The sequence below is a fragment of the Malus sylvestris genome, chromosome 12, assembly GCF_916048215.2.
Source record: "Malus sylvestris chromosome 12, drMalSylv7.2, whole genome shotgun sequence".
NCBI lineage: Eukaryota > Viridiplantae > Streptophyta > Magnoliopsida > Rosales > Rosaceae > Malus > Malus sylvestris.
In genome coordinates this window covers 6,023,747-6,037,234 of record NC_062271.1, presented here as the reverse complement: position 1 = coordinate 6,037,234, position 13,488 = coordinate 6,023,747, and the positions used below count along the sequence as shown (strand labels likewise).

General features: G+C 37.2%; 1 protein-coding gene and 1 pseudogene across 4 annotated transcripts; both read right to left on the bottom strand.

Moving 5' to 3' along the window:
* Positions 1-2,435: 2,435 nt before the first annotated feature.
* Positions 2,436-2,945, bottom strand: LOC126592844 (universal stress protein PHOS32-like; annotated as a pseudogene).
* Positions 2,946-8,860: 5,915 nt separating this feature from the next.
* On the bottom strand, positions 8,861-12,111 carry LOC126592845 (ubiquitin C-terminal hydrolase 12-like). 4 transcript variants are annotated; one of them, XM_050258629.1, is made up of 8 exons: positions 11,949-12,107; positions 11,694-11,805; positions 10,721-10,981; positions 10,473-10,606; positions 10,217-10,338; positions 9,968-10,048; positions 9,763-9,851; positions 8,861-9,287 (listed from the first exon to the last, which is right to left on the bottom strand). In XM_050258629.1, the coding sequence occupies exons 4-8, from the start codon at positions 10,594-10,596 to the stop codon at positions 9,185-9,187; spliced, it is 519 nt and encodes a 172-aa protein (XP_050114586.1). In that variant the 5' UTR covers positions 10,597-10,606; positions 10,721-10,981; positions 11,694-11,805; positions 11,949-12,107; the 3' UTR covers positions 8,861-9,184. The 4 variants fall into 4 exon arrangements, with proteins under 4 accessions (XP_050114586.1, XP_050114584.1, XP_050114583.1 ...); XM_050258627.1 differs by lacking the exons at positions 8,861-9,287; positions 9,763-9,851; positions 9,968-10,048 and having other exon boundaries at positions 10,215-10,338; positions 10,487-10,606; positions 10,721-10,798; positions 10,892-10,981; positions 11,944-12,111; XM_050258626.1 differs by lacking the exons at positions 8,861-9,287; positions 9,763-9,851; positions 9,968-10,048 and having other exon boundaries at positions 10,215-10,338; positions 10,487-10,606; positions 10,721-10,798; positions 10,892-10,981; positions 11,949-12,111.
* Positions 12,112-13,488: the final 1,377 nt, after the last annotated feature.

The following is a 13,488-nucleotide window of genomic DNA, read 5'->3' as shown; positions in this document are numbered from 1 at the left end:
GTACAAAATTCCTAACACGAACTATCCAGATGGCCTTATATATAAATAGCACTAAGATACTTGTGTGGAAGGAGGAACTAAATGGATAGAGGAAGAGTTGGCAAGCTGGATGCTTACTCATTCACCATTTCAGTCAGTGTCACCGACTATATTACCGACATTGGCCCTGGGGCTGCTGTCGTGGCATTTGTAGCCATTTGGCGTACGATTGTTGCGGTGTAAGAGAGTGACTTCCTAGACCTCTAGAGATATCATTGTGACATCCCAAATTAATAACACATTTGCGATGTTAAAAAGTTGGTATCCTAAACCCTGTACAAGAGCACCAGCTTTAGTTGTTGAACATCTCCAGCCTATATATATCGCAGCATAAATGAAAGGTACTCCTTTTTCTTTGGTGGTTCATGACTCGACCGAAGTGAAGATAAAAGCTTTCAAGCTAGTAGCTAATGTACTTTATCTTTATTATTCCTTTTTTTCCCTAATTCTGTTATAAATAATTAGTCTTTTTCCTATGCATGAGCATGGAAGTCAGTCTGTAAGCTGCAATTTCCAATCATCATCTTCTTGCCAGGGTTCATCACATGGTTCTTCATCATTGTCATTATACAACCGTACCATTTAGTTTTGCAAATGGAACTTGTTGATGCACAAAACCGGAGGGATCTTGGAACAACATAAATCCGACCGTGAATCTGCAAGAAAGTAAAAAACACATGATGTATCATAGTTCACCCCAATGTTTGGGTTACATCCACACTGATGTTGATATTGTTTCACTCTGAATGGTGAGTATACAAGAAGGCTAGAGGCAGTGTGCTCTCTAGCCTATTTTCTGTGTTTGCCCTCTCTGAGATGTTTTCTCTCTTCCCATGGCCTAAACCTTGACCTCCCCTAATGAGGAGAGTGATGAGTCCTTTTATATAAATAAGGGCTCCTCACTTATTACATATTTGCCCATTTATTTATTACATAATTACATTTGAGTCCCCCAAGTATTTATACGAGGTCTAAATACGGAGGCCCTAAATATGGTACAAACAGTAGTCTCCCAAGTCTTCAGTCAATAAAGTATGTTGGCTGGAGACTTCAAATTCAATCCATGTATAGGCCGAAGTGGCGGTTATTCGGAGGCGATCTTCGTATACCATGCACTGAAGCTTTGTAGGTGAAGCTTTGAAAGTGAAGTTTTAAAAGTGAAGTTTTATAGGTGAGGCTTTGAAAGTGAAGCTTTGAAGCTGGAGCTTTTGTAAATGAAGCTTTGAAGTCGAAGCTTTGTAAATGAAGCTTTCAAAGTTAGAGCTTTGTAAATGAAGCTTTTGAAGCTGGAGCTTTTGTAAATGAAGCTTTCGAAGCTGAAGCTCTGTAAATGAAACTTTCGAAGCTAGAGCTCTTGTAAATGAAGCTTTCGAAGCTAGAGCTCTGTAAATGAAGCTTTCGAAGCTAGGGCTATGTAAATGAAGCTTTCGAAGCTAGAGCTCTGTAAATGAAACTCTTGAAGCTGATTGACATGAGTGATGCTCATGAATGTTTATGTTGATTGTAATGCTGATGAATGTTTATGTATGATTGACATGAGTGATGCTCATGTATGATGGTGATTGTCATGAGTGATGCTCATGTATGATTTTTTGGAAGACAGGTTGTACTTTTGATCATCTGGTTGGTGATAATAATGGCAGGCTGCTGAACGATTTTGGAGTACTAGACATACTTTTGATCACCTAGTTGGTGATAATAGCGGCAGGCTGCCGAATAATTTTGGAGTACTTGACGTACTTTTGATCACCTGATTGGTGATAATAGTGGCAGGCTGCCGAATAATTTTGGAGTACTAGACGTACTTTTGATCACCTGGTTGGTGATAATAGAGGGTGAACCTTAAGTGGAGGGATGGAGGTTGGAGTTTGAAGCCATAGGGACTGGCTCTTTTGGGCATATGGGTCTTCGCCCTCCACATAACATTCCAACCCACTATTTTGGGCTTGCCGACATTTTGCCCTTTTTTTTCTTTTCTTTTTTTTGGGCATGCTGCCTTCTTTACACATCAGTATAACTATATAATAATTGCTCCAGTTTGCAGAAGACAACTTAATAAAATATTCATCAATGACAGTGGGTATGGGCTGTAAAGATAAGAGTCTTTATCTTTGTGGTTGTTTTCCATGAGTGCGAATGGATGATTGAGTGTGGCAGACTTGATAGTGGTGGACTATGGCATCCCCCATAACAAACCTCATCATTTTCTCCATTATGCTTGGTTTTCAAATATCTTTACAGCAAGGGTTAGGTCGGGATGATCATGGCGAAGACTGCGCCCTTCTTTTTATCTTTTTTATTGCTTTCCCGTGGCTTTTTCAGAAAGTGGGCATTTTCTTTTTCAGAAACAATTGATGCATTGCACTTATTTACCCAGCATGCATTGAGGGAAAGGATTTAGCTAGCATGGGACTCGGAACTAGTCTTGATGACAATAACTAGGCATGAAGCATTATTTACAATATGGTTGCTGACACTGCCCATTATAACCCTCTTAAGCTTGCCAAGGCCTCTGTTTCCAATAACAAGGAAGCTCAAGGGGGTATTGTCAATTGCCTCGAGAATCTTCTCACGGGCATCGCCCTAGTAGATCTTCATCACCACTGTAACCTCTTTCTGCGTCGCAGTGTTGGCGATGTTGATGGTTTCAGCGTCAGGCGTCACTCCATACTTCTTCATGATGGTGGGATTAGAAAACTCCTTCACAGGAATCAAAGGTGAACCAGTGAAACCCTAGAGCTGCATCTCTCCCTGCTCGTAGTTCTCTTCAGGCCGGACGACAACCAAGATAAGGTGATCGCCTTTCCGGACAACGTTCTCGACTGCCCATTTCAGGGCACCTTGCTGCCCGGCGAGAAATCCACCACCACTCCCACTCTCAAGTCTTTCATCTCTCTCTCGATCTGGAAAAGCTGGTAAGAAACAACGCCGAAAGTTTAGAGTTGGGCTGAGGCCCAGTGAGGGTGTCGTCCCAAAGCTGATCCAGTAGGCCCATTTTCCTGAAGTATCGGCGTAGGATAGCAGATTAGGCGTACTTTAACAACTTTGTTAATGAGATTGGATCGGAGACTAGAGAGGGACTTTGACGCCACGTGGCTCGACATGAATGGGTGGAACAACTATGGGGCCTTTGGGAGTATTGGTAGGTTTAATAAGCTTGTGCTTTGGCTTGCCGCAATAGCCACAACCGAGGATTGGAGAGGCTGAGGAAATGAAGAGCAAGCAAATGAGGAGGAGAACATAGAGCTTGCTGGATTCTGCCATGTTTGTCTCTCTTTTAAGAGAAAGAGAGAGGGAGAGAGAGTGGTAAAGTGCTGCTATGGTTTCTTGGGTTTTGCAGATTCACGGTGGTGAGATGAAAAAAAATGAAAGAGAACCGACATAGCTTTTCGTGTCGTTTCTCACAAACGGCGCCAAATGTTGATGCACAAAACCGGAGAGGTCTTGGAACAACATAAATCCGATCGTGAATCTGCAAGAAAGTAAAGAACACAAGATGTATCGTGGTTCACCCCAATGTTTAGGCTACGTCCACACTGATATTGATATTGTTTCACTTTGAATGGTGAGTATACAAAAAGGCTAAAGATAGTGTGCTCTCTAGCCTATTTTCTGTGTTTGCCTTCTTTGAGATGTTTTATCTCTTCTCATGGCCTAAACTTTGACCTCCCCTAATGAGGAGAGTGAGGAGTCCTTTTATAGAATAAGGGCTCCTCACTTATTACATATTTGCCCCTTCATTTATTACATAATTACATTTGAGTCCCTCGAGTATTTGTATGAGGTCTAAATACGCAAGCTCTAAATATGGTACAAACAGAACTAAAAGATCATATTTCATGAAAATTTGAAATTTGATCTCTTATACCAAATCCACCAAGTTCAGAGATCTATGACATTGAAATTTGATCCGACAGTTACAAACAGGAACTCACTTTTAAAAGTTATAATAACTTTAGCCGTTGGATCAAATTTCAATAGTATAGATTTCCGAACTTGGTAGATTTGATGGAAGGGATCCAGAGAGGATCCCTTTCCATATATCACAACCATCACTTAAGTGCAGTCGAAAGGTACAATTTTTCTTTCATGGTACATGTTATTGAGGGGTTTAAAAAAATCAACAGTTGGATTTTACATATAAAGATCTCATGAATGGTAAATTACATAAAATTACCTTAACTATTAGATCAACCACAGTTTTATACCTCATCTTTAAAACATTTCAATATTATATCTTATCTTTGAATTTGTTGCAATGTCATACCTTCCTTCAATTCTTCTGTCAATTCCTTCGTTAAATGCTAACTTGGCTTGAGACGGGGCCCACTTCCTATTAAAAAAATAATTAAATATTAAAAATAAAACTTTTTAAATATTTTTATAAAAAACCACCATACCCATTTCCCCTCAAAACCACCCTACACAATCCTTCTACGTCCTCCCTCCGTTGCTCTCCTCCCCTTCCTTCCACCTCCACCCAAGTCCTTTCTCTTCTTGAAGAAGCACGGCTCTAGGAAGCTCTCCACCAACATTCCCCTCTGCTGGGACCTCTTCGAAGCCCAGTTCAATTCTATACCCGAACTCCAATCTAGGTTCTACATCGCCGCTGTCATCGACAACGAGATGAAAACGGGTCGGACCCACTTGCCGCCGGCAAGAAGGGAATATCGCGTCGCTCGTGGATCGTAATCGGGTCACGGAGGGAGACAGACGACATGGTCCAAGCCTGGTTAATAGCCTCTGGATTTGAAATTGAAGGTGGGTTTCGGGGATTCTTCTTCGAAATCCTCTGTGAACGTTTCTTGCTTGTTGACGACGACGGAGATGGCGAAAGTGGAGGTGGGTCGAAGACGGTGCGAGGCGGCGGAGGGGAATTGGGTATGGTGGTTTTGAGCGGGTGGAGGACGTTGAAGGATTGGGTATGGTGGTTTTTATAAAAATATTTAAAAAGTTTTATTTTTAATATTTAATTAATTTTTTAATAGGAAGTGGCCCGTCTCAAGTCAAGTCAACATTTAATAGACAAATTGATGGAATGTATGACATTGCAACAAATTTGAAAACAAATTATGATATTGAAATGTTTTAAAGATGGGGTCTGAAACTGTGATTGACCTAAAATTGAGATAATTTTGTGTAATTTATCTTAAAAAAAAACAGTTAAATCTTTGCATAAAATCCGGAGCATAACTGACATGTAGCTTTATAAAACAGACCCCAAAAGATGATCTAATATTACCAAATTTTCTTGTCAAGTTACAAAATCAAACATTTCCAGGCGCACAACCCGATTCTCCGCAGTGTTCTAAAAAATGGCCTAGGCAGTGCTTAGGTGCTGGGCGTGGTTGTGCCGATCCGATTAGGTCCGAATTGTTAAGAAAAATCGGGGAGCTATTAGGCGCCCACCTAGGCGCTCTTAGGCGGCATGGGCGGTCTAGGCGGCTGTCTAGGCGACGGTTTAGGCGGAGTGAAATGGTTTCATGGGAAGAAATCCAACCAAATACCCAGAATCGCAAAAGCTTTCTCGCCACTTTGACTCCATCTCTCTGTGCACCATGACTTTCTTAGATGTCGCGACTCCCTCTATCTGAAATCCATCAAAAAAGAGGAACTTACACCGAAATAGAAGAAGAGGAAACAAAAAAAAAGGAGAATTTACAGAAGGAAAACGGAAAAAAAAAATGAAGAAGAAGAAGAAGAAGAAGAGGAAAGGGAAAGAAGACGAAGACGATTAGGAAAAGGAAGAATAAAAAAGAATAAAGTACCAGTTTTCAAAATGGTTGGGAGTCTCAAGGCATCAAAATGGTGTTGGGAGTCTCTGACTCTCCTGGCTGATTTGAATTGTGAGGGATGCATGGGGACTAGAGGTGGAAGGGAGGGTTCACACCACACACGTGGTGCTTTATGAAATGGGGAAGGATGCATGCACTTTTTCATAATTTTTTCTTTATAACGAACCACCTAACCCACTACATGGGATTTATACTTTTATTTTTTTTAAATTAGATACAATCATTCAAAATATCTTAAGTTATATGGTATATGTGCTTAATGTATTTTTTAATTTTGAACTTGTTGAATACTCTTTTTATATTTTATCATTCTTTTATTATCTTATTTATAGATTTCACAAGTATAATTTTTTGTAAGTGCCAATATGCATTTATTTACAAGATATACAAAAAATTTACCTAAATCCGCCTAGACCCCGCCTAGCCGCCTAGGCGCTAGGCGCTAACCCACCGCCCGACTAGTGCCTAACATTTTTTAGAACCTTGTTTTAGCATACAACTCGATCTTCCTATCCCTGACATCACATGAACTTACGTAATATGAGATAAGGAAATGGGGAGATAGCCCTAGGATTGCCAAGAATACTTACAACGATATGATTATATAGAACAATTGTGTATACGGTACTTTGAGGTCACATGATAAGAGTTGTAAACATTGCTATTGCTATAAGATATCCAAGTTTTTCTCCATATCTTCGGCCAAAGCTTGAAATTGTCTCAAATCATTGTGATTTCACCATAGACAGATATAAAGTACTTACTGTTTGTGATGTGCAAGTGCAAACACAGCCTGGCTGGCTGTAAGCTAACCTTTAAGAAGCTCCACTTTTCCGACTAATAAATATTAATTTGTACCTTCTGCCGGCTGGTCGCTTTAGGGTATATATTGACACCGTTAAAATTTGAAGACACACACACATTAATACTTATTTTAGACGGTCCATTTTATAATGTATTTCAATGATATGAACCGTCTATATTTAAGTATATTACTTAAAGAAAAAATTAGACAAATCTAAAATCATTAAGACATTTATTTGTAATGAAAAAAAATAAATGAATACAGTATAAAACTGGTCTGGAAGAAAATAGAAACACAATAATATCCCTTAGGATTTAATTAATATGATTTTACAATATTAGTTTGATATGTGATTGGCAAGCCCTCAAAGCCCCATGATACTGAATTGGGGAATAGGATCTTCTCCGGATCTCTTCTATCTGGATCCGGAGGATCCTTCAATCTTAGCCATTTAAAATAAAATTGAACGGTTAGGAAAACGTTTTGACGCCATCGGATTGTCCACATCGAGATAGTGATGGTGTTGACGGCGGAAGGAATTGAGAGGGGCGCAGATGTGGAGGAGATAATGGTGCCGTCGGGATCATAGTCAGGATCAATGGCTTTCGGTCCTGTTTAAGGCAAGATTGTGATCGTGGCTTTGCGAACATGTTCGAGGAAGTTGCAATGGCTTCGCGATTGTGCTGGAGGCAAGGTTTGCAGGTAATTTTCGGGATCCAGAGCATTTGGCTAGAAGGGATTCAAAGACCAGCAAGGCTTGCAAGCAATTTTCGGGATCTGAAGAATTTGGCTAGAAGGGACTCGGAGAGAATCATTTCCCTTGAATGTGGAGTTATCTTCTCAATGGGTAAATAGCCCACCCTATAGCCTAGGGTTGGGGCCCACCGTGCCCTACATGCATGTATGTAAATTTGACAATGATACACTGGCCTCGGGCTCTACCTGTGGCCAACCGGAGCAAACTTTCTCTTGCGAGTCAATCGATCCGAGATGACAAGAACTAAGGTTAATCATGTTCTCAAGAGATGCACCAGTGATGTCTCACATTTTCATTTATTTTAAAAATAATTCTAGTTTACACCGGAAAAACAAAAACAACAAAAAAACAAAAAAAACTAGCATTAGCGTAACAAAAAGAGAAGAAAGGGATCCTAATTTTTATGTGGCTGTCAAAAGTTTCAGAAACAGTACAGCGAATACGAATTTGCCTTCAGTGTCAAAATTTTAGAGTCCAACATGCAGTTAACTACTAATCACAATGATATTATCTTAACGATATTATCTTAACAATATATATAGCGTAGTATGTATTGAGTTATTTTATCACAAAATGCCTCAGTATTACTAGTAGTGAAACCATTCATTCATATGTAGCAATATATTTTGTCAGGTTTCCAATGTGGAATTGCATTCTTCAACATTTAATTTAGTTATCTTTTGAAGTACAATAGGTAGAGAATTTAATGCAAAAGGCCACAATGTAATTAGTAGTAGAATCATTCAATATAAGTTGTATTCCATTCATTCAGATTTTCGATGTAGGACTTTATATTTTTCAATCCCCTCACATGCAACGAATCTCTATTGGGCCACACGTGAATCAATTCCACATTGCTAACCCTACTTGTTTGATTTGGGTTTCAGAGACTCAATTTGTGCGTCCCAATTCGAGACTTCAAGCTTTTCAGTTCGTAGTCCGAATTCAGGTAAGCATGCCCAAGTGATCGGCCCGCTTTGATACCATGTTAAAGTTTTAGAGATGGTCCAACGATCGACTACTAAACAACATAGATATTGTCCCCAAGTAAACCACTTGTGCAGTTTAAATTTAATAGATATGAGATTTATATAAAAGACCTAAATGTAATTATAGTGGAATTATCGATATTGTTTCCAACTTATATAGTACAAAAAATACTTTGCGCAATGCAGATCCTTCGTCGTGCAAAGTAAAAAAATGTTGCTCAAAAATTAGCGCAACGAAACTTCGTCACGTGCCAACCGTCGCACCAAGTCAATGACAACAGGGTTTGCGCAATGAAGAAGTAACCTGCGACGCAGGTTACTCCTTCGTCGTGCAAAACGTTTTTTTTTTTTTTTGACAAAATATTTTTTATTTATTTTTTTATAATTATTGTAATTAAATTATAAACAATAATTAATAAACCAATGAAAATTGAGGTAAGAAATATATGCTTTTTGGTAAAATTTCCACTGAGCATTGTTTAAAGAATATTTTGTATTATCATTAATAAAAACAAACATATATAAGATCAATGTGGTAAAGCCAATACATTCATTACAAACCTAATGTATGTATTTGAACATAATAACACAAGTCCTCAAATTCCGAAAATACAAACTTGAATAAAGGCATCTTCCCTTTTGTACATACAGTGTATGTAGCTCCTTTATCACTCCTTCATATAGCTCCTTCATGTATCTCACTACTTCATGTAGCTCGCTACAGTTTATGTAGCTCATCACTCCTCATATCTCACTACACCAAAACCACACAACCACAAGTTTAATTATGATAAAAATATCAGTACAATTCAAAGATTATAAATGTGTGTATCAGAACAATTATTCTATTCACTTTCAAGTGGAGTAGATTTCTGAAAGCATATAATGTCCTCATCTTCAACCTGGAAAACGAAGCATAACAGCCAATGAAAAATATGCATAGAAGCCACAAAAGTTCATTCCTATTGTAACAGTTATCTGACTTAGACGAAATGACGTCCGCTTGTGAATATGCTCGCACATGATTCAAGGATCAAACTTCATTTCCTGATAGTACACAGACAGATAAAACTTTTACTCCAGAATGCTACACCGAACCGAAGCATGCAAATTATACAAATATGTAAATAGTGTAATGACAATTAGTTATGACAGAATTGTTGCTAAAAGAATGTGAAGTAGACCTCTCATAAAGCACAATTTCTTCATTAGGGGCAAAACCAGCAAGTTGATTTTATTTTGCTAAAATCTCTACTGGCTTGCTAAACTCTTGACAAAAAACCTACCAACAAAACTAGTAACGAAATGAAACTTAAATCAGCAAGCAACAAATCAAAAGGAAAAACTATTTAGCACAGTAGAAAGAGCCAGAGGTACCTTAGTTTTCGTTTCTCAGGTTCATAAAGCTTAAAGAAAAGCAGGATATATTCCTTGGTTTTGTCAGGCAGAGGAATAGGACGTTGGTCCTGGAGCATGTCATCGGAGCAATAAAATCATAAGAAAGGATCTTTCATACATTAAGTGTAGCAGCACTAAGCATAAAATGACAGGTCATAACAATGATAGAGTGAGATTGGATTACCAGCCCAAGATCTACTTCCAAAAATAACTTTAGCTTGCAGTTTTTGTGTTCTTTATTTGGTAGACCTTCCAATTTTTTGACCTGCAAAACAAAAGGTCATGATTAGAATGCATAAGGAACCTATATCAAACTTTGACGAACACCAATGAGCACGTCACAACACTACTAGTCTCATAAGCATTTCAAATCTGGACTTACAACAAGTCCATTCATTAAGCACTTAAAAAGTAGAAAGTGTAAAGTAATTACTGATTCTAATTGTTCCTCGGGTGTCAATGGTCGAATGGGGGATATGTGTGGTTTTGCCTCTTGGCCTAAATCCAAAACTGCTGAAATTGCATTGGTATGCCAAACTATAGTGCAACCAGACCCTGCAAAACATTACTTTATCAGAGACTCTCGTAATAACATAACTGAATGAAGAATCTGATGCCCTCAATAATCATAAATCATACACAAACCTCAAAGGAGGAAAAGAATAAAGCAGACAGAAATAAAAGTGAACCTATACTGCTATACCTTGAAAAGATTAAAGGCTGTTTGTTTCTTAATAGTGAAACTACGAACTTTGTCATGGTCCACAAGGTCAAAATATATATCCCCTCCAATTTGTTTGACCAAGTCCTCATCTCGAGCAACCTAAGCATATGAATAATAAATCGCTCTCTTATAATTCTTTGACGTGCACCGAATACACGTACTAGCACTTGTGAAAAAAGGAATGGTGAAAATGGGGACAGAGAAACTCTTCACCTTAATAGTTGTATAAAGGTGAGCTTGTGCCTTGTATCTCTTTTTGTCCTCCTCCTCTTGTTCTTTTTTCAACCTTGTCTTAAATAATACCAAGAATGAAAGCTCAGTGAGAGACACTTGAACGCAGAACTTATGCTCTATGTAGCATTAACTACCACAATAACCATCTACCAGAAATGAAGGGACATTGGAATATTTGAGTTCTCCTTCACTTCCAAGTGAAGTAGATTTCTGAAAGCATATGATGTCCCCATCTTCAATCTGGAAAAGATAACATCAAACAGTTAACAAGCCGTAAATCTATGACAGCATCAAATTGAGTTAGTTCCTATAGCAGACACTTATTCATATATACCAAGAATGCAATATATAAGCATTTTACCTTACTTAATTGAAATGAGGTTGTCCTATCAATGCGTTCACACAAAGTACAAAGCTCAAACCATACTTCCTGAAAGCAATATATAAAATACTACTTTGGTATGCAATTTAAGAAAGCACAAAAATTGAAATGGGTAGTCCATATTGGTATCAGTCCTATTCACTGATATTTCCATTTTGTTTAACCTCCTTTGCATGATTCCATCTATCTCAACAATTAACCTCCTTTGCATCATTGCAGGGCATTGGTGCTCTGATGCCAAAATCAATTTACAGGCTTGGATATTTCATACAATTCTTCTCGCATCTTATTACGCAATCATCGTTATCTTCAAAAACCAGATTAGATGGACTATATGCTAAGATAATGCTAGGACATATGAATTACACGCTCCTCACAACGAATCCGTTTCGCAAGCTAGCGGGACAATTTTATTAGTTTAAAAACAATAGCAAGTAAATCGAAACAAAACCAACTTCAATTCTATGAAACAATTGGAAACAATTACAGAGAAAATAGCTGCATACCTACTAACAAATAACAAAATATGTAATTGCAGATGATAAACAAGATTAGGTTTCCAAAAATTACCTTCATTGATGTTGAATTCCTCGAACTCGTGGTCGTCTTCGAACAAATCGATCTTGGGGTCTTTTTCCGATGCAACCTTATGATCCTTCTCCATTTGACAGAGCTCACAAATCTACAATCAATTAACCAATTACCAAGCTCAGATTCAGAACCAAATAACAGAGAAGGCGATTAACTTTATCAAGATGCAAACTTTATGAGTTAGATGATCACAAAACCCTAAATTGAATTCATTGATCTCTTTCCGAACCTTACCTAACCTACGAGCGCGAGAGAGAGAGAGAGAGAGAGAGAGAGAGAGAGAGGGAATTACTAGTTATTGAGAGAGAGGGAGAGAGGGAAGAGACGGAGTGAGAGAGAGATGAGCGAGAGGGAAGAGACGAACCGAGTGAGAAAGAGGGAAGAGAGACCTATTTTGCTTGACTTTGCGTGACGCATGTATACATTATACATCGCGTAAAGTGTTTTTGCGCAACGAATCCATTGTTGGCATCACGCAAATTACATTTTTTTTTTAAATTATTATAAAATTTATTAAAATTTTAACTTTACTCCACAATAATATATTTTTGTAACAAAAATTCGATCCGAACTATAATAATAAATTTAAAGCTATTTAATAAATATATATATATCATTCAATTTCTTAAGTGTTATACGTACAAAATAAATAAATTTAAAGCTACTTAATAAATATATATACCATTCAACTTAATGAGATACGCATTCTACAAAACTAGTTTCAAAGTTCCAACCGTCAAACTTGTTTATATATAATTTGAGATCGTATAAGTCAAAAATCGCAAAAAACAAACATTCAGAGATCAAGTAACGGGACAAAACTTTTCAACGATTATAAACAAAAAATCACGATTTAACGGTTATTTTAACTCCGATTTTGATGATTTTTTACAGCTACACTCTTTGACCCTATATGAATACAATGAATGAACTCGATCTTCGATTTAAAATATTTACATTAGTGGATACCACAAAATCTTATGTTATACTTAATGAAAGTATAAATAAACTTTTTTAAGTGTTAGTGAAACTATTGTTTTAATGGAATACACATTCTACAAAACTAGTCTCAAAGATCCAACCGTCCAACTTGTTTGTATATGATTCGAGACCGCATATGCCAAAAGTCGCAAAAAACAAACATTCAGAAATCAAGTAATGGGAAAAAAAATTTCGACGATTATAAACAAAAATTCACGATTTAATGGTTATTTTAACTCCGATTTTGATGATTTTTTACAACTACACTCCTTGACCTTATATAAATACAATGAATGAACTCGATCTTCAATTTAAATATTTACACTAGTGGATACTACAAAATCTTATGTTATACTTAATGAAAGTATAAATAAATTCTTTAAGTGTTAGTGAATCTATTGTTTTGATGGGATACGCATTCTACTAAACTAGTTTCAAAGATCCAACCGTTAAACTTGTTTGTATATGCTTCAAGATTGCATACGCCAAAAATCACAAAAAACAAACATTCAAAGATCAAGTAACGGGAAAAAACTTTTTGACGGTTATAAAAGAAAATTCACGATTTAACGATTATTTTAACTCCGATTTTGATGTTTTTTTATAACTACACTCCTTAATCCTATATGAATACAATGAATGAATTCGATCTTCAATTTAAAATATTTACACTAGTGGAATGAGACAAAATCTTATGTTATACTTAATGAAAGTATAAATAAACTCTAAGTGTTTGTGAATCTATCATTTTGATGGATCTAAATTCTGCATTTGGTAAAAATTGAGCTTTTCA

What these genes read in the sequence shown, in the direction of transcription:
- LOC126592845 (XM_050258629.1), bottom strand. Translation starts at nt 10,596, where the DNA reads ATGAGGACTTGGTCAAACAAATTGGAGGGGATATATATTTTGACCTTG. An exon ending in CCGAGGAACAATTAGAATCA is followed by an intron (nt 10,049 to 10,216) that starts GTAATTACTTTA and finishes TTTGTTTTGCAG; the next exon opens with GTCAAAAAATTGGAAGGTCT. An exon ending in TGGAAGTAGATCTTGGGCTG is followed by an intron (nt 9,852 to 9,967) that starts GTAATCCAATCT and finishes GACATGCTCCAG; the next exon opens with GACCAACGTCCTATTCCTCT.